Source organism: Lycorma delicatula, chromosome 9 (genome assembly GCF_047948215.1).
Source record: "Lycorma delicatula isolate Av1 chromosome 9, ASM4794821v1, whole genome shotgun sequence".
Taxonomy (NCBI): Eukaryota; Metazoa; Arthropoda; class Insecta; order Hemiptera; family Fulgoridae; genus Lycorma; species Lycorma delicatula.
In genome coordinates, this window is record NC_134463.1 from 93300795 (window position 1) to 93322106 (window position 21312).

General features: G+C 28.5%; 1 protein-coding gene and 1 long non-coding RNA gene across 2 annotated transcripts in view; one reads left to right on the forward strand and one right to left on the reverse strand.

The window, feature by feature from the left end:
• LOC142329729 (uncharacterized) overlaps nt 1–21312 on the reverse strand; it is a 104002-nt gene that overhangs the window by 33112 nt on the left and 49578 nt on the right. The window contains exons 4-5 of the long non-coding RNA XR_012757575.1: nt 12020–12138; nt 1061–1339 (exon numbers count right to left, since the gene is read on the reverse strand). This is a non-coding gene — a long non-coding RNA (uncharacterized LOC142329729). The remainder of the gene's footprint in view (nt 1–1060; nt 1340–12019; nt 12139–21312) is intronic.
• LOC142329726 (aminopeptidase N-like) overlaps nt 1–21312 on the forward strand; it is a 55371-nt gene that overhangs the window by 14911 nt on the left and 19148 nt on the right. The window contains exons 4-11 of the mRNA XM_075374462.1: nt 3482–3637; nt 3791–4096; nt 6036–6246; nt 7684–7849; nt 11007–11088; nt 14381–14576; nt 16836–17058; nt 20181–20458. Of these exons, the coding sequence (XP_075230577.1) occupies nt 3482–3637; nt 3791–4096; nt 6036–6246; nt 7684–7849; nt 11007–11088; nt 14381–14576; nt 16836–17058; nt 20181–20458 (1618 nt within the window). The remainder of the gene's footprint in view (nt 1–3481; nt 3638–3790; nt 4097–6035; nt 6247–7683; nt 7850–11006; nt 11089–14380; nt 14577–16835; nt 17059–20180; nt 20459–21312) is intronic.

The following is a 21312-nucleotide window of genomic DNA, read 5'->3' on the forward strand; positions in this document are numbered from 1 at the left end:
CAGAAAATAATGCTAGAATAATTATGTTAAAGGAGCAAAGATGGTAATTATGTCAAAAATGGGTATTGGATTTTTTGCAAATCTTTGTTTTTCAGGCTCCAACTAATTCATCTAGACCAAAAAAAAACATATGTACGTATGTGTGTCAAACAACTTTTGACCTCATGTCTCAGGATTAACCGAACTGATTTTCTTCCAAATTGGTTCAAATATTTATATATATATATATGTAGGGCATTGTTCATATTCCATATCGCTCCACCATGCAGAGTTGATGCACTTTTCATACCCAACATAACAAGGAAGACCATGCGGTATGAAAAATTATTGTGATCTGCTTGCCACACTGCCTCAACAACTTCTTGGACTATGTCTAGGGTCGAATGACCCCACCAGAAACCATACTGGTTGGGTGACAGACCACCTGCCTGATTCATCACAATAACCAGTTCTCACTTAATAGTTTCTCCAATATCTTCTCACCTTTATCAAGCGTATGAGAGTATGAGGATGGTGACTCCTTTGCCCTTGAAGATGAGCACAAGACATGCAGTCTTCTATCTGGTGCTAAAGGTTCCAGCCTTCAGACATGTACAGGTCTACCAGCAGATGGGGCCTGCCGAGCCCCACCATCTTGAGAACCTCACTCGATATGCTGTAGGATCCAGGGTCTTTTCTGGCTTTCAGCGACTGTAGAACTCCCCCAATGTTATATGTCCTAATGAAGCATCCTCTTCATCTGCTCCAGGGCTTCCCGGAAGACTGGGTGTGTGGGTCAGCTACATGGCACTAACGCCTTTTTCTAGGCAAAGCACACACCAAGGGGTGGCAGAGTACTTCTTAGCCTTGTGCTCTCCAGCCCCATACTTATGGCAGAACCGGGTATTTGTCAGGGCCCTTTCATCCCTGGGCCAGATGGCCATAACCGTGGCACTTGAAAACCAAGGAAACTGTGTAATAATAATTATATAAATTATTTATTATTTATATTATTAATGTAGCATATATTTATTTATTTATTATTAATATTAGTACAATAATAATATTTATATGATCTTACCATTGGTGTATGAAGTAAAACTATCCTATCGTTAAAACTAGGAAAGCAGTAAATTTTTCTGACTTTGTTGTTCAACAAATTGACTTGTAAGATTTTTATTATTCTTTGTTTAATGTCCTGAACAATCATTGACTATCATATAGAACACTATATTCACTATTACAATTTTATTAATAGTTACCTGAAATAATGTTCTTGAATACATTCAAAAACTAATTACGAGCCTTACTCATAACCAAATGCATTGATTTTGATTTTACATCCAAGCAACTTGCTTATCTGAAAACATAATCGTAATAGACATTACCTTTTAAATAAAAAAACTACAGGTCATGCAGGCAATTACATTATGTGTTATTTATCATCATTTTATTTAATACAAGATTTTAATAACTTAATTATATACGACCTGATTCATTATTTGGATATTTTAAGTACTTTCATAATGGAAAAAAAAGGGAAACTGGAATTAGAAAAATTCTCTCGCATTCCAGTCAAACTCACACATGGTAGTAAATACTTTTCTAAATTTTTCTGCAATCATTTTCTTAATCTTATGTTAAACATTTCTCACTTACTGCATTACTTTTTTCATTCAGGTTGCATTTTTTACAGGCTTATTCACGTTTTAAACAGAAATAAAGTTAGATATTTTAAATTATTATTATATTTTAAATTAAGTAAAATTTTAAAAAGTGACTCAAAAAATACAAAAGAAGTAAACAAAGAGGTTAGTGATCAGGTTTTTTTTAAAGTTTTGATTGTTTGTAGTTGAAGTCAAATTAAGGGTTAGTAAACTGTTTGGTTTTAATTTGGCATAAACATCAAGACTAATATTTAAAAGAAATTTAAGTAGTTGTTTTTTATTAGTATTAAGGAATTGATTGTGTATTTTCATACTTTTGAAAAAAGTGTTTTTTTTTTTAAAAAATCAATAAATATAAGAAATACTTCTTTAATATAAATTGTATCTTTTCAACAACAAAGTGAGGAGAATTTCCAAATTGCATCATATTAAATCTAATGCACTGTAGCATGCAAATTAATCCGAACACAGATGTTATTTAATAAAAAGTAACTTTATTTAGAAAAAAAATCATACCTGTACAATTTGTGAATATTTAGTAATTACTATGATCTCCTTTATTCTTAATTACTGCATGTACATGATATGGCACTGACTCATCAAATGTACTAGGTAGTTTTGTGATTACTTAATCATTAAAACAAACCACTATTATTGCTTTAATAAGATCAATTTTTGAGAGTCATTTTTACTATTGCCTAGAGATTTTCAATTGGGTTTAAGTCTGGGGAGTTGCCTGGCCATAGTAACCCTTTAATATTTTGTTCTTTGAAAAATATTCCCCTCTGGCAGAACAACAAGGTGCCAAATTTGGTTGGAACATTCTATTGTCTTGTGAGAATTTGTTTTGAAGTTATGATACAACTCTTTTCTTCAGAATCTTGATATAGCCATCACTTTTCAACATGTCATCTACTGAAATAATAAACAAAGCTTTCAAATGTGAAACAACACCAACATTTTTTTTCTGGGGATGTTTAACTGATTGTTGGATAAGAGCCAGTGATATATTTTCATCAGATGGTTTTCTAATGTATGAAATCTTTTGCTCCTGAACATAAAGATGTGTCTCCTTCAGAAAACATAACATTTTCCCAGTCTTCTTTGGTCCAGTTAGCATGGAATTTGCCCCACAAGAGCTGTTTTTTACACATTACTGATGCTATTTAGCTGGTCAAAATGAGCATCCCATCCAGCTACAAGAAGTTGGCATCTGACAGTTGTCATACGTAAATTCATTCCACTGGTTCCTAATACTCTATTTAAGTCCACAGTAGATAATTTAGGATCAAGTTTACTTTTTTCCTGATCCTGGGTTAGAGTAGGTTTTCTTTACGGCTTCATTTGCCTTTCATATGAGATGGTAAGAACCAATTCTTTAAATTGTTTTAAAATAGCATTCACTGTCCCTAGTCCAACACCACACTCGGAAGATATTTGTCATTGTGTCATGCTGGTATGCTCAGAAAGAGAAACAATCTTTGAAAGCTTTCTCAAAGTTATATCTATTATTAAATACTGAAGACACATAGAACAAAAAATAAATAAGTTTCTGTAATAAAAAACAAGTAAACTTTCACAAAACACTATTTTTAACATAAAAATCAGTAAATAACCATAGAACAATACACATTATATAGACAACTTGAAGAATTGTTGTGGCCAAACAGTGTAACCACAACGTAAAAATAAACAAAAAACTTTTCTGTGTTCAGGTTAATTTCCACACTACTACACTTTGCAATAAGATTCATATTTTTATTTATCTGACCTAAATATTTTTTATCAATTTACTTACAAATTACCTTTTAATATGCAATTAATGTTTGTTACAGTGAATATTTAGTTGGAAAATTCTTTCCAGCTTTTGCAAGATATGTATTTCCTTGTTTTGATGAACCATATTTTAAAGCAACAATTAGTCTTAGTGTAACTCGTTCTAGTGAATATAATACCATATCAACAACACAGAAACTACGTTCAACTAATGGGTATGTAATAAATTCAGTAAAGCAATACATTTTTTAATTATTTAATTTTTTGTTATAATTAAAAACAAGTAATAGCCTTTAATTAAAAGTTTATACAAATAAAATATTGTTTTTTTAAATTAATATAATTAATTATTTTGGTTTAAATTTCAGTAACAACATACATGGTGAACCAATAATTTGGGATATATTTCGAGAAACACCACTCATAGCACCATCATCTCTTGGTTTATTCATTTCCAAGTTTGCAGAAGTTGAAAACAAAACAAATAGAATCAATTTATTGGCACCAACAGAAGAAATTATATCAGATATTTCTCAACATGATTACTGGAAATCTATTCTGGATTATTCTGAAGTAACATTAATGACTAAATTTAGATTGCCAAGTATAAATTATGTATTTATACCAAATTTATTTAAAGAAACATTTGAAAGTTGGGGAATAATTTACATAAGGTAAAAAAAATCATTATTAATAATTTAATAATACAACACTGATAAACATAATTTTTGTTTTTTACCAAGCAATATGTGATTTTAATCTGTTTTTTTTTATGCTGAAAACGAATATGAACTCAGAATATTTCTATCACACAACATTTTTAAAAAATTTTTAAATTTTAATTAATGGATTTTTTCATTTTTCAATGTATAGTTAGCATTTTAAGCTCCTATATTGTATTTCGTTAGCTAATTTTTTATTGTTTAACTTTGTTAACATAATTTGTAAGCTATAACTACACAATACTAGACAAAGAATTAGATCATATCATAGTCACAAATTATGACATCATATCTAATACTGAAGAGTGAGCCTTCATGAACAAGATTAATCATGTCTGTGCAGGTCAAAACATGTAGCTGAAAACACAGCTGCATGTTGCTCAGTACTTTATTCATGAAAATAATTTTGTTTATTGCACAAATATTGATGAGCTTATGTTGTACTTAGGACAAGTTCATAAACTTGAGGACTGGCGCCTTTTCATAGATTCATCCAAGTATAGTTTTAAAGTGGTTCTACTACACAATGATAACAAATATTCTTTGATACCAATCGCTTATGGTATTAATTTAAAAGAGACATATGATGTGATGAAAGTGTTCTTGAAAAAATAAATTATAAAAAGCATAGCGGAACATATGTGGTGATTTGAAAGTTACTAGATATTTTGTTAGGTATGCAGTTAGGCTAAGTACATATGTTTTCTTTGCGAATGGGACAGTCATGCTAGGGATTAACATTATGTTACCAAAGGGTGGAAGAAATGAGACAACTGGAAATGGTAAAAATATTATTTATGAGTCCTTAGTTGAACCCAAAAAAATATTTTTACCCCTTCTCCATATCAAGCGAGGACTAATGAAAAATTTTGTAAAAGCAATGAAGAAGAATAGTCCCGGATTTTTGTACATCAGGCAGAAATTTTCAAATATAAGTGAAGGAAAAATTAAAAAGGAATATTTATTGGTCCTCAAATTAGAGAGTTGGTCAAAGATGATGTATTTAACTTAATGTTAAATAATGTAGAAAGTGCAGCTTGGGATTCATTTAAAGATATTTGCAAAAATTTTCTCAGCAAACAAAAACCCCTCAGTTACCACGATATTGTTAATCAACTTTTCATATAGAGCTATGGGATGAAATATGTCTTTGAAAATACACTTCTTACACTCACATCTGGATTTTTTCCTGGACAACCTTGGAGACGTAAATGACGAACATGGTGAACGTCTCCACCAAGACATTTTGGTTATGGAAAGCAGCTATAAAGTGAAATGGATTACTAGCATGCTAGCCGATTACTGTTGAACATTTATTTGAGATGTGCCTGAGGCTATTTATAAAAGAAAAGCATCAGCAAAATCATTCTAACACAGGTATGGCAATGCAAAATTATAAATTTTACAGATTTTAACTATATTTCCTTTAATTTTTATTTTGAAGCATAATTTATTTCAAACTAAGAGTGATAGAAAACTTGTATTTACAGATTTGTAATGTACGCAAAAAAGCAATTCAAGAAATGGTATTACACTTAGTGAAACATTAAAAAAAACTTTTTGTCTGTATTGTATTTATTAATTGTGCTTTATCATGAGTAGGTGCAATTGATTTACTCCCACTACTTGTGAGTGGGGGAATGTAACCATATTCCACTGTTATTACCTCCCTAGCAAACAGTTGTTAATGATCTCTTAGTCCCTGAGGCAATTGGAAATTTTCCCCAGAACTTAATAAAAGTGTCTTGCTTTGCAGATCTAAGCAATCCAGCAATATTCCTGATCCAATAATCTTATTACCTTCTTATTAATGCTCCCATTTCTGTACTGGTTGGGTGAACCATTTACACGTTAATTAGTTTAATAACAAATAATTTTTGTTTTGTTCCAGAGCAAATAAACTTTTATACCAGTCAAATATTACAGATGATGTATACAAAAATATCTTAAGTACAGTAAAAGGTTCACAAAAGTTTAAAATAAATGTAGCAAAAGAAATTGCAAGTCAATATTTTGGAGATACAGTGACACCAGAGTGGTGGGATGAAATTTGGCTAAAAGATGGGATATCTGAATATTATGGAAATTTCTTAGCACCAATGGTAAGTAAATTAAATATCTTTATATATATATATATACAGAGTGTTTAATTTTAAGCATGAGTTTACAAGATTTTCTTCTAAACAATACAAAAAAATTATCTAAACAAAAGTTACTCAAATTAATTGGAAGGAGATGCCTCATCATCAGAGATAGTGTTATATGAGTTACACGTTTTTGAAGGAATGAATGCGCCAGACCATGTTACATTTTTACACTTTAAATATTATTCATTTATTAAATTCTACCCTCACCTGTGACGTCACAGTAGAAATTAAGAGCTTTTTTTGGGTGGGAGTGTGATTTTGTGAAACATTTTGTTTGCATATATTGTTATTTTTTAATTGTTAACTAATGTGCTTAAGAAGAATATGACCCTAATTTGGCAAAATTTTGAGGTATTGAGGGTAACCTTGCTCTACAGTCTTACCTCCTTATCCTTTTAAGTTGAAAATTTAATGGCAACATTGCCCCATACAAAGTAATTTAACTTTGTAATCAAACAAAGTTTGATCAAAATCAGTCTATTAGTTCTGGAGAAATAAGATGATTTTGAGATCAACACCAAACACACATGTTTATATGAATATTAACATCTGGAAAATTTCCATCTGATTTTTTGGGTTCGTTAGTGTCAAAACGTCAAGATCTGATGAAAACTTCATATGCTCAAATTGGATCAATTACAATACTTTCCTTTTTAGAGCTGTAGCAATATTTAGATGGGAAAGTAAAAACATAATTTATGAAAAGAAAAATCAGAAATTATATTATTAAATTAAGTGTTACTAGAAAGAATATACAAAAGAACTTCCATACTGGTAAAACCAGAAATACAAAATAGGAACAATGTAAAGCATGAAAATTAAACTTTGTGGTTGTGATGTGACATTATGTCTTGTCACTCAGTCTAATATTTAATATTTTGTTTCACATATATGAGACCAGAATGATGAATACAGTACATAACAGTCATGACTGGCAGTCTAATCTGCTTTAGTTATAATTATACTAATTGAATTTTTAGTAAAATTTAAAGTTAATTGAAAAACAAAGTTGAGGGAGAAAATTATTCAAATGATTGGTTGGCATTAAACCATATGTAATCATTAAATTATAATGGAACATTTTAACTTCATTCTATATAAGTTACATTGATACTTATCAGTTACAATGAATTTTTCTAATGAATTTTTATCTTTCTTCCAAATATAATTAATAACAGCAGTAAATAAGAAATAATGGAGTAATAAAAAATAATTATTATTATTAATAATAATTTTTGCCATCTTTATGGCAAAATGAATGCAGTTTAAACTGAGTCATTTAAAAATAAAGTTAATTCTTTGTACATTTACTAAATAAATTTAAAAATAAAATAGAATTAATTATTAAAACTGTGCTAGCAAAAAATTGTTCAACAATATTTCTTTTTATAGTTTGAAAGAAAATGGGATTTCAAAGAATTTATGTCTGGTATTTTCCGATCAGAAATATTAGAATATCAAAGTAAAAATTCTGATGTAGAACCTATAATTGAAAACCACTCTGAACAGCCTATTCAAGAATTGCTGAAGAGTATTAACCCACAGAAAAGTAAAAAAGGTAAGTTCTTAACTAACTAAAAATGCAACTATTATTTTATACTTTCAGATTTATAATGATGATTAATAAGTTACATATCCAAGTTGTTGGCTTTCTCCAATCAGACCAACATTCTAAGAAAGTGATGGTGGTATTCAAAGTAAAAATGTTATGGAATATAAGAGAATGTCTCGATAGTTAAATTACATGGGACCAGAACTGCCTTGGTAACCCACAAGTTGGTTTAGTGGTGAACTCATCATCACAAATCAGCTGATTTCACAGTTGAGAGTTCTAAGGCTCAAATCAAAATGATTTGAATACTAGATAGTGGATAACGGTGTTTTATGGTGGTTAGGTTTCAATTAACCTCACACCTTAGGAATGGTCGACCTGAGACTGCACAAGACTACATTTCATTTACATTCATACATATCATGCTCATTCAACCTCTGAAGTAATACCTTACAGTGGTTCCAAAGACTAAACAGAAAAATAAGAACTGCCTTTGTAAAAAAAATCAAACTGCAAGAAAAATTGTGTCAGAAAGTGAATGAAATATACATAGTACTTGGTAAATTAGATTTATGTTTACAACATAAATATTATTGAAGAATGCTTATTAAAACTAAAATTTTTATTTAAAAAAACTAGTGTCTTATGCTTTTGAGTTGACAACTCTTTCACCACATTATCATGGTGCATTTAAACAGAAAGAAATTTGGAGGCTCAGCTTTCTCCTACTACTCTGCATAGTGCAATGCAACCTTAAATAAACTTGCTCATTTTCCAAAAATCTCTGTTCTTTTCTATCAAAGCTATCACTTCTTTCCATCTATATTTAAATTTTTTCATCTACATAAATGAATTAGTCACTCAAACTGTTCACCTCTAGTCATCCTTTTCAAAAACCAATTAAACAGACTTTTCATAACCTGAACATTAGTGAAATTTATAAACTGAAGTAATCAAATTTAAGGCATTGAACATCATTTTGATCTATTTCCTCATGAAGGGCAAACATATCAAGACAAAATAAAAGTATAGTGATATTATTTGCAAATATTATGCGGGCAAAATACCAATTTGGATTGGAAACTACCAAGTTCAAATGATGACTGCATTAAGCATTGTTCATATTTTATTATTTATTCATCATAATTACTTATAACAAAGAAAAAACTACTTTACAAAGTTATACCCTTAGTGATCTATGAAAACTAATACATATTATTACTTCAGTTTCTGATATTTTATCTTTGCTTGATATTATTTTGTTTTCTTGGGGGCTTCTCATTAACATGTTCCAGACATTGTGAAATTATGAGACTGCAAGAACTTGTTATAGTTCTTAGCAGTTTATTAATGTTATAATACTTTTTTTATGAAATAATAAAGAATTAAAATTTAACCACTTATATAACTAATATTTATCAAAAGGACAAATTATTTATGAACATAACCCATTCAGACCTGATGTGTAAAATTGTACACAAAATATTTAAGTGGTTATATTTTAAACATAAAACTGATTTTGGGTTCTAGACTAATTATGTTCGAATACACACATGTTCCTTATTCAAAAGAACGATTTCAGTGCGCTCTGTTGGTGATCTGGGTAAATACGTTCCTAATGATATTGCTTGGCACTAGTTTTAAAGGGTTATGGTTTTGTGAAAATAGTTATTGTTTTCAGTTTTTTTATAGTGATTATTAAAAAAATATCTGATTTTTAATGACAAATTGTAGAATATGTTAGTGTATTTTCTTTGTTAATTTTTATTATTATTTTTGAGTAATAAGTGTTTCTGTACAATTGTACCCAACACATCTTGAATGACATAAAACTAGTTTTTTTTCCATTATTTTATATTAATTTTTATTATCAAATCAGCAATCGAAGAGTGGTTCCAAGTGTTATCATTTGTGTATTTTGGTACTTTGAAATATATGTGTCTTTAAATCTAGTGTAGAGAGAAAAATATAATTTTGGCGGTAATGAGTTTGAAATTCTTAACATTTTATGAGACTGATGTTAGTGATTTAAGTGATGATGATCTTGTGGAATATATATCACAAAAATTTCAAAAGATAATGGGAGTTGGTGCGAATAAGGGTGGGTCAAATAATTTGGCAGCATGAAAATAATTAAAGGTTATGTGATTTCAAAGTTGTGTTAATATATTTTTGCAATTTATATTTCATTAAAAATGTTATAATTATTTAATTTAGTTCATAAAAATTGTGTTAGTAACTGAAATGTTTTTTTTTTTTTTTTTGTACATTTTAATTTGTTTTTTTTTTTTACTGCTTTATAACATAAGTTACTCTACAAAAATCTATTTTTAATTTTGACATTTGTTTTTATAATTTTTTGTTCATAATTTCTAAAGAAAAGTTCATTAAAAGTAGTTTCATTCAAAATATTAGTGTTTTGTTATAGTTAAAATCAAAAATTTCCAAAAATGTTTACAACACTTGAGACCTAATGTGTATAATTGTACTCAAACCTTTTTTCAGAAACCGAAAAAAAAAATTGGTAATTGAAAACTACATTAAAAAATTCATTTATTTGGCTATGGGTACAAATTATATTTTTCTTGCAGGAAAAAATTCAGTTCTGAAAGGGTTAATTTATTAAAAAAATCAAGAAATATAAGTTTTCTGCTAGAGATGAACAATGTCTGCTAATCTTCATTAATCAAATGCCAAATGATTTTTCAGAAGAGTAATAGTGATTCTGATTAAAATATTTAAATGCAGAAGTTTTAGAGATTATTTTTACCGACATAAATCCCTTATGCAAGCCTTAAAAAAGTCTCCAAGGAGTCATTTTGTTTTTCAGAATGGAGTCAGAAATTTTTCAGAATTTTTCAGAATGTCATTCACAAAATTAAATTTTGGGATTAAAATATCATTCAGTATCTTTTTCTTTTTAAATTGTCTTAACTGTTCAGCCTGTATCAAACAGTAAAAAACAAATATAGACCCAACAAAAACATAACCCATCTCAAGTGGATACAGTTATGTAAAAGCAATATACATTTAGCATTTTAACTATCCAGCTAATCAACATGAATTCAACCATTTAATTTAATTTTTTTTTTACAACAAAGTTTTCAACTTCAAAATATTAAAGAAAAATAATTAGTTCAATATATTTTTGTTTAATTTTCAGGTGGTGCAATATTATTTATGTTAATGAGTGCTTTCAGTAGAACAGTGTTTGATCCTGCACTGATAGAATTTTTGAAAAATTGGTAAATAAAGAGTATTTATACTTTTTGAATTATTATATTAAATAATCATTAGGTTTGAGCAATGACTATAACATTGACTGTTTTGCCCAAATATTTTTAAACAGTGAAATAAAGCTTTAGAAAATGGGCGCATTATAAACGTACACAGATATAATTTTACATCTTTTGTGTCTCATTTTAATAGAATTAGTTTTTACTTTTTAAAAGTAAAAATTAACTTTTTACTTTTGAACTGAATAGCTTTACTAAGCAAACCAGAGACTATGAAATGCTCAATCTGGCTGTTTAGTCTAGATTGCGGTTCTATGTATACTAGCTATAACTCCAGAGAATTAAAAAAAACAATGTCTTATGATAGTAAATAATTATTACTGTAACTTGTACTTTTGTAAATGTAAAAATTAAATTTAAGAATATGTATTTGGCATAATATTATACAGAAATAATGATATTTAGTAGAAAAATATGGTGATAAAAATGTATTATAAAGCTTCACGTACTTTCAGCGATGGCTCTAGATACAGAAACAACAAAAATGTTTAAAATTTAAACTCTTACCAAAATAGTCACCAAAATCACTATCTCCTTTGTGAGAATGGTTGTAAGAATAATGCAACTGAGTTCATTAATTTTATCATTAATCAAACATAATAAATTTAGATAAAACTACTAATACAAAGTGGCTACTACATATTAGTGGCTTAACTATGTCAGCATAGTATAAGATTGATCTATCTTAATATCATCTATGAACAGCTGTAAGAATAATGGTTAAATTAAAAGATTTGCAAAAAATAATAAGGTAAAAATCAGGGTTTGATTTTCAAAGACTGAACTTTGTTTTACATTAATTAATTCCAGAACATTATTAATTTTAAAGATGATGTAAGTAATCTTCTTTTTTCTAAGAAATAGAAACAGTTTTACTTACAACAGTTACAATAACAGTGACAGGCATTCCACCTGGAGGCCATCTTTTTCTGATCAGAGATTATTTCATTCATCTTCATTAGTTTAGTCTTAGACCAGCCCACAACACTGATGATTCCTCTGCAAACAAAAAATAATAAATAAAATAAAAAATTAACGTTTAAAAACTACAATGCAGAGATAATAAAATAAAACTGAAAACCATACGGTAGGAGTCTAGCAGATATCATTTCTTCAGCTCAAAAAACAAAAATTTCTGTAATATAAATAAAACTGTTTCTAACAAAACTATACTGATATCAAAAAAGGTAAGACAATACATTTCTGTTATCAAAATCTGTTATTAATTTAGAATTTCTTTTAAAAAATGCATGTTAATTATATGTAATAGACAACAGCTATAAAATAATAGATAATAAACTATGTTTAAGCGTTCCATATAATAAGCAATTGTTACAATACTCTTATTAACCCATTTCATCTATGTGTAATACATATCACATTTACAGAAATAATACAATTCTTATGATTATTTGTTTAATAAATGAAATTGGGCCAGTAAGAGTTTTGTAACAAATTTTTATTTTTTTTACTTACTACGTGGAACGCTTAAATATTGTTTATTATCTATTATTGTATATCATGTATTTTTTTTAAAGAAAATTCTAAATTAATAACAGATTTTGATAATAGAAATGTAGTGACATACCGTTTTTGATATCAGTATAGTTTTTTTTTTTTTTTTTGTGCAAGAAATGATATCTGCGAGACTTACCGTACGGTTTACAATTTCATTGTAATTTTTTTTGGATATCACTGCGTTTTCTTAGATTATTTTATTTTTTTATTTTTTATGAATTACTGATTGTTATCTTATGGATTTATTATTAAAATTTATTGCCTTAGAACAAACAAATTGAATTTCACGGCCAATTTGTTTTGTTGATAGTCATATCAACAAAACAAAACTTCGTCTTACCGACGAAGTTCTAACAAACTCCGTGATAAAATAAAATAAAAATTGTAGTAGTTTTATACAATAATAAAATAAATGAAAAAAAATTTCAAATCTTGAATGCATTTTCTTTTCTAAACTACAATGCAGTTCCTTCCTTTATGATATAGAAAGAGAATGGTGCTCATCTTAAATTGGTTAGGAAAACCCTTTAGTATATGGTCATTTGGACCTTTTTTATGATAGTTTCTTGCCTGTCACAAGGCATTTACTATTTTTGTATTTGTGTCAAATTTCTGAGGTAATCTGACTGAGTTAACAGTCCATTCTTTACATAGTACTTTTTTATATATTATTTATATCTATAGATGAATGGTACATCTAATTTCTCCTTTACATTACAGTGAAATACTGCACTTTAATGCATATACTGCTGGGTTGTCTCATGCATTTTTTGCATGTTACATGGATCTTTGTTGTGGCTGATTACTGTTGTCTATTTGTTTACTATGTTGCTTATTGTTAAATTAAATGTGTTTATTTAAAATTCAGATTAAGTGTTTTAAACTATATCATTGAAGTTGAGTTCATGACTTATGTTCTACAGGTAAATTTTGAATTTCATAATTATTGTCTTTGCTCATGTATAAGTTTCTATGAAATGGTTTCCATGTGATTGATTCTTATGATTTGTGTATTTGCATTTTTTGTTTTTTGCATTAATAGGTAAAATGTACATTTGGTTTGCACTACACAGCATTTAGTGCAATTGCTGAAGTTTAATTTATATACTTAGGTTTCTGTATTATGTAAGCACTTTATTGGATAATCTGAATGTTGTTTAACAACTTTAAAAGCAACTTAACAAACTTCTTTCTGAAAATCTTTATAATTATATGTATATAAATATTTATTGTTGTATGTTCAGCATAGTGTATTTTTTTTATTCGTTATGTTTTTTCAATATTTTATTTTATAAGTTTATTGTGTAGCCAACCGTACAAGTATTCTTATTATGACACGTTCTTCAATATCAATAGCATGGGTATGTGAATAAAATTAGTGCTCTGCCTAAACAACAGTTTTTTTTTTTAATTCACCAGTAATTAATAATAATAGTTTTTTTTTAGAATAAAATTCTCTGTCATCACAAAACCCAAATTCATAACAAAGTAAAGTACTTTTAAACGGATTTAAACACTTACATTCCTAATGCGCTTAGATCTTAGTTGTTTGATAAATAGAACTGTTTCAAGACCATTCGAGACTGATGTTTCAATCAGAGTCATGAGATTAAAACTGTTTATTCTATATTAAAATCATAATTCATATTATTAATATTAGATATTTAGAGACAGGATTCATAACATAAAAGTAAAATGTTAGTTATTAATATTTTTTTTACAGCTCTTTAAGTACAGGAACAACAGAAAAACTGGTTGAATTATGGCAAGATGAATTAATAAAACAAAACCAAACATTAATTAATAACTTGACAGTAAGTGAAATTTTAAATTCTTGGCTTTACACAAAAGGAGTTCCACTCTTATCAGTTACAAGAAAACAAGAGGAGACAGGCAATGAAACAGTAATAATTACACAGGTACAGCTTTTAATTTATAGTTTTCATATATCTAATAAAGTACTAAATGTCTGATAACATTTTTTATTACATGAAAAAATTATGAAATATTCAAGAACCATGTTTTATTTTCCAATAAAACAATTTTTTAAGTTGAATTTCAAACTTATTTTTCAGATAATTCAAAACTGTTGTATTTTTCTGTTGGTTTCAATTCTCCACTAGTTGGTTATTCAGTTCTTCCTATCTAGTACTACAACATTTAACCCACCAAGTTGATCTAGTGGTGAACACATCACCCCAAATCAGCTGATTTGGAAGTCGAGAATTCCAGCGTTCAAGTCCTAATAAAGACAATTACTTTTATACAGATTTGAATAATAGATCGTGGATATTGGCATTCTTTGGTGGTTGGGTTTCAATTAACCACACATCTCAGGAATGGTCGAACTGAGACTGTACAAGACTACACTTTACACTCATACATATCATCCTCATTCATCCTCTGAAGTAATACCTGAATGGTAATTCCCAGAGGCTAAACAGGAAAAAAGAAAGTACTACAAAATTTATAGTTTCGATGAACACAAAACTAAATTAAATAATTAAAAAAAAAATATTTATTCATATTTTTATCTGAAGTACTGATTTTTATTTACTGTATGTTTACAATAACAACATAATCAAAATTTACAACTAAATACCCTAAAATGATTTGAAAACGATGAGGAGCTCAAGACTGCTGTTGTCAACTGTTTCAGTTCCCAGGCGACGAACTTCTATGCAGAGGGATTAAAGAAACTTGTGCAGTGTTACGAAAAGTGCTTAGAACTGAATGGTGATTATGTGGAAAAGTGAAGTAGATATGTAGAAAACTAAAACTGTTAGTAACCTTTTCTCACGAGTTATTTTTTTTAATGACCAAACTGCCCTTATTTTATGAATATGCCTTGTATAAATATCCAAGTAAATTTTTTTTTAAAAATCAACCCACACCTAATAAAATGTAAATGTATGTTTTTTGTTATTTTGCTCTGCCTTCCTTTGATTAAAATATTTTCAAAAATTTTTGGTTGAAAATGTATACTTCTTATAAAGATCTTTCTAAAAATTGTTTTAGTCATATACCCTGGACCTAAAATATAGAAGAGGTTTTTGAAAATTTTCTTTTTCATATTTTAGCCTTTATTGAAGGAGATGTTAGATTTAGAGAAAATTGCACCGGTATGTATGAAAGATTATATCCCTGACCAGGATTCAAGTGACAGACCTAGATGAAAGCCTGAGACACCACAACTGCCACTGTGGCTAGTAAACGATTTATTTATCTCCATCATATTTTGCCAATTTTCACACAAAATTTTATGTCAACATATTGTAGTAAATTGTGGTTACCTGTTTTATGCCAAAGCTTATAAACACATATTTATTGTTTTTTCAACAGCCAACTAACAAATGATTCTATTGACCTTAGATTTACATGTATTAGTTAAAACATTTTACAATCATAATTATAAAAGTGTGGTAGAATTTAGAGCTAGTGTGGAGAACTGTATTTTTGTTGAGATGGTAGACGATGAAATGAAGTAACGCTATGTTCTTCTTGATCGTTATATTTAATTTCTTGTCACCCTTGACATTTTGATTGAATTAAAGAATGTATGACACTTTAGTCATGATTTAACTTGAACATTATCAAGAAACTATGAGTCCCCTTGGGCTGAAATGAAAACACGACTGCACTGTGCTGTACGGGATTCTTACGTAGAATATAACTAACACTAATTGTCCATCTGAATGAAATAAAAATTGCGACTGCACTGGGCGGGATTCTAACATAGAATGGTCATATTAGATTAACTCGCTGGCCAGTACTAGTAGATGCTAGAGTCCAGCACCAACCGGCTCAAATGGAACGGAACAAAGTGATTCCAGTCATAACACCTGTCGGGTACTGTTATGTAGTCATTCCAGGACATACATTGTCAGCTTTTGTATACTCCTGCATTATCAAGGTAAATGAATTTCTTGTTAGCATTTTATTTTTGTAAAAAATATATAAAATGCCATCAAATCTACACAACCAAATCTATTATAAAATATTTTTATCATAATTACTATTACTATTACTATACTATTACTATTTGAAAATAGAAAGATTAACCTAATTTTTTGTTTGTTTTAATAATCAAACTACATATTTATCTATGTTAAATCTATTTAAGTAATTAATATGGTAAGAATAAAATCATTTATTTGTAACTTTATTTCTTTTATCAGCGCAAATATGGATCGTTTAAAAAATCTTTAAATGAAATTCAACAATCTTTAGACTGGTACATACCAATAACATATACAACATCAGAAGAAGAAAATTTTGATAATACACAACCTGAATTATGGTTTGGGCCCAGCACTTTTGAAAATCAAACACAGAAGAGTTTAACACTACATAACAAAGTTAGCTATGGTGATTGGATTATTTTTAATAACAAAGCAACTGGTAAGTTAAGCTACTAATTTAGGAGTTTTAATTAATATTAAGTCTAAAATAGAATTAAATTTATTATAAGTTTTTATATTAATATAATAAATAAATAGACAAAATTTATTTTTTGATAAGATTTTGGAATTACTTGACAGATCTACTCAAACCATACTTATTATCATTGTATAACAAAAACTAATAATTACAGAAACACTTGATCTTCCATTACATTTTTCCAAACTGTGATTTTCCATTAAAAATAATTTATTTTTGCAACTACACTATTCATTAATAAATAATATTATTTATTTACACATATATCAGTAATATTATTAATTCACAATGTTTAATTCTTTAATGTCTTTTAAAACTTGCTTGATTTCATCATATGCCTGGAAAAGGAGAGTAATATGTTGTATGTATAATTTGCCAAAGTAAACATTTATTCAAACAAGGCAGTGGGTGGTGATTTGTTGCTACTGTGCTAAAAAAGGATCATTTAAAAAAAAAGAGTGATAGTCACTTTTGTATTACATTTATAATTAGTTTAATTTTCTCTTCCAGGTCATCTTCCTGTTTCTATGTTTGATACTTTGTCCATTTTTTCTGTATATTTACAACCAATTAAATATATAGTGAATGGAAGAGCACAGGAGAAAAAAGGTTGAGAGTCCAAAATAAGCTATTTTCCAGAAAACAAAATTTTAATTTACATGACTTGTTACAAATGAGGCAAAGAACACAAGTTAAAGTTATAGTTTTATTTTTAAAAAATCAACTTATTAGGCAACACTTTTATGATACTATGTTTATTACAGATTGTTATAAATAAGCCCAAAAAATAAAATATTACAACGTACAGGTTATTCTGGGCAACAAAGATGAAGGTCCATAAAAAGTAACCAGATCGAGTAAGATGAGAGCATTTAAGCTTATAGTCTACATCTCTTCAATGGAAAGAAAAACAGCTGCATCATTAAACTTCTATTTTGTAAAAAAAAGTAGGCCTAGCTCATACCAGGTTTAGTGTAGTTTGGTCTTCAAAGGTCATACCTGTAAATGGATTAGGTTTCATCTGAGCATTTTCTATAACCACATTCTACTCAGTTGGAAATTCTACATGCGACTTCTAATTGATCAGTCCCATATTTTTATCATATTCAATGTCTGAATGTCCATGTATCAGGAAACAAATTAATTTTTGATAGTCTCTTTGTGAAATTGACAATGCAGTGGGTCATTCTGAATAATGTGTAATTTTTTGTTCTGTCCCCTACACAGTAGTAGTAAATATCGTTTGTACTTATGTGGGGACCTGAAGACTTCTGGAAATCCATGGCTGTGGCTTCCTTAAAAAGTGATTTCTGAGTTTAAGACCAGGCAGCCCTTTCCTCTCATAAAAGGTTTCTGTTTCATAAAAGGCGTAGTTCTTTCTGTACTTCTAAATATTTTAGCTCTGAAATTAAGTGGCTGTATAATTCAGAATCAAGGCTAACGTTTTTAAGTTTTTCAGTAACAGCACTGAATTTAACTTTTATTTTGTCGCAAATACTGCAAGTATCACTGTGTGGGTAGCAAAAGTAATGTTGAATTTTTCAATGCATACTTTTCTATACTTTTCATAAGACACATCACTATCTAGTATATTTTCTATGTATATGTTGTATATTTTTTAATAATTCAGTACTTCCAGTAAGTATTGTTTTTTTGGACTTTACTAAGCTACAGTAAGAGTTTCTAGTTTTAAATGACTTAATATGTTCAATAATGGAGTCAATGACTTCCTCACTGTGTTTTCTAGGCCAACTTTCATGTTTCCCATGCTTATCCAAGAGGATTTTAGTCTTACTTTTTAGTCCTTCCTGCAACAACTGTACTCTTTTGGCAGTTATTCACTGCAGTGTGGAAAACACTTCATAACACACTAGCATTTCTAGTAAATCATTGTTCATTATCACTTTTACCTTTTAGTTATAAGAATGGTTGTGGAAATCTGTATTTTCTTCAGGTTTTCTCCAGCAGTGTCAAGCAACAGGTTGGCAAGTTATCAGGCCGCACAAATAGTCAGACAGTTCATCATAACTTTTAGTAAGTAAAAATCTTTAATGATGTTTTTTCTTGATTCAGTATTAACAGTTTCAAAATAGTTCACTTTTTTGTTTAAGTTTTTTTTGCAATGTCTGTCATATGCCCAAATGACTTCCTTTTCTTCATTGAAGATCCACTAAGCTACAGTAAGAGTTTCTAGTTTTAAATGACTTAATATGTTCAAGAATGGAGTCAATGACTTCCTCACTGTGTTTTCTAGGCCAACTTTCATGTTTCCCATGCTTATCCAAGAGGATTTTAGTCTTACTTTTTAGTCCTTCCTGCAACATCTGTACTCTTTTGGCAGTTATTCAGTGCAGTGTGGAAAACACTTCATAACACACTAGCATTTCTAGTAAATCATTGTTCATTAACACTTTTACCTTTTAGTTATAAGAATGGTTGTGGAAATCTGTATTTTCTTCAGGTTTTCTCCAGCAGTGTCAAGCAACAGGTTGGCAAGTTATCAGGCCGCACAAATAGTCAGACAGTTCATCATAACTTTTAGTAAGTAAAAATCTTTAATGATGTTTTTTCTTGATGCAGTATTAACAGTTTCAAAATAGTTCACTTTTTTGTTTAAGTTTTTTTTGCAATGTCTGTCATATGCCCAAATGACTTCCTTTTCTTCATTGAAGATCCACTCTTGCACTAATTTGAATTTATTGCACCAAGCTTGCACTTTTTAGTAGCCAATTCATTGTTGGAGCTTGTAGGTTAGAATCCTATCGATTTGTGGATCTGTCCATGGATTCTGTTTTCCATCTGATGGTCGCACAAAATGCCAAAAATAGCTAGTTTGAGGTGCTCACTAGGTAAAGCCCTCTCAACGTTCTTGACTTCAGACACTAAAACCAGGCTTTCAGTCCTTTACCTAATCGTTTACTTAAAGACAAACAATTGTAATATCTGTAAATAAAATGAAGAACGTTTTTTTAAGAAAATTTTAATTATTAATTAATTATTCTTTTTTTTAGACTTTACTTAAAAATATCTAATATTTTTCTCAATTAGAAATATTAATAATTATTATGTATTATTATTTACAGGTCTATATCGCGTAACATATGATCCATATAACTGGAATTTAATTGAGAATCAATTAAAAAAAAATCATTCATATATTAATACACTGAATCGAGCACAAATAGTTGATGATATATTTGCATTAGCATCAACTGGAGATTTATTATACAAAGATACATTAAATATTGCTAAATATCTCAAAAATGAAACAGAATTATATCCATTATCTGCTGCATTTAAAGCTTTTAAAAAAATTAAAATAATGGTATCACAAGATAAAGATCTAGCTAAATATTTCACGGTATGTATAAAACTCATTGAATATTCTGTACATGCTTATATAACTTTAAAACAAAACTAAATAAATACCTGGATAACTCAGTTTAGGCTAGTGACTTATTAGTTCATATGTAACCAGTTCAAATCCAATAAAAACCAGTAAAATTTAGTAGTAAAATAATGAATAATTCCAGCTCATCTGACTGTACCTCAAATTTATAGAGAGAATTTTTGTTTTCTTTTATTATAGACATAACATATCCTTTTGTATATATAATAAGTAATAAAATTAGTTTTCTCTATTTCTATCTCAGTATAATTTTCCATAAATGAGAGGCAATACTTCAGTGGATGTCTTACCATCCTTACTTAAAATGATAATAAAAAAACGTAGATTATCAGTTCTTACAAACTTAGTGTTTATTTGAAAAGTATATAAGGATTAAACTTTTTTTTGTTTTGTATTATGTATTAGAAGGTTCATATAAATCATTGCTATCAGCATCATCAGTCAATATCAGATCTTGTAAACTGTGTAACAAATTATTATTATGTTTACTTTTTATTATGTAATTAGGTAGCATCAAATCACTTTGACCTACAATTTTAAAATCATTAACATGATTACTTTCTACTACATCATTTTCCAACATCAAAAAATCATCTTGAGCTAAAACCTCTAAACTGTTTCTTCTTACACTGCTCAATAGCTGCAAACCATTTAGATTCAAAATTTCAAATTTATTATTATCTTGATTGTTTTCCGTTAATTTCAGATCATTTTGGTGCAAAATGTTTAAATCATTATTAACTTAGTATTACGGTTTGATCCACTGACCCAGTATCTGTGACATAAAATAAAAAAATCCCCAATTA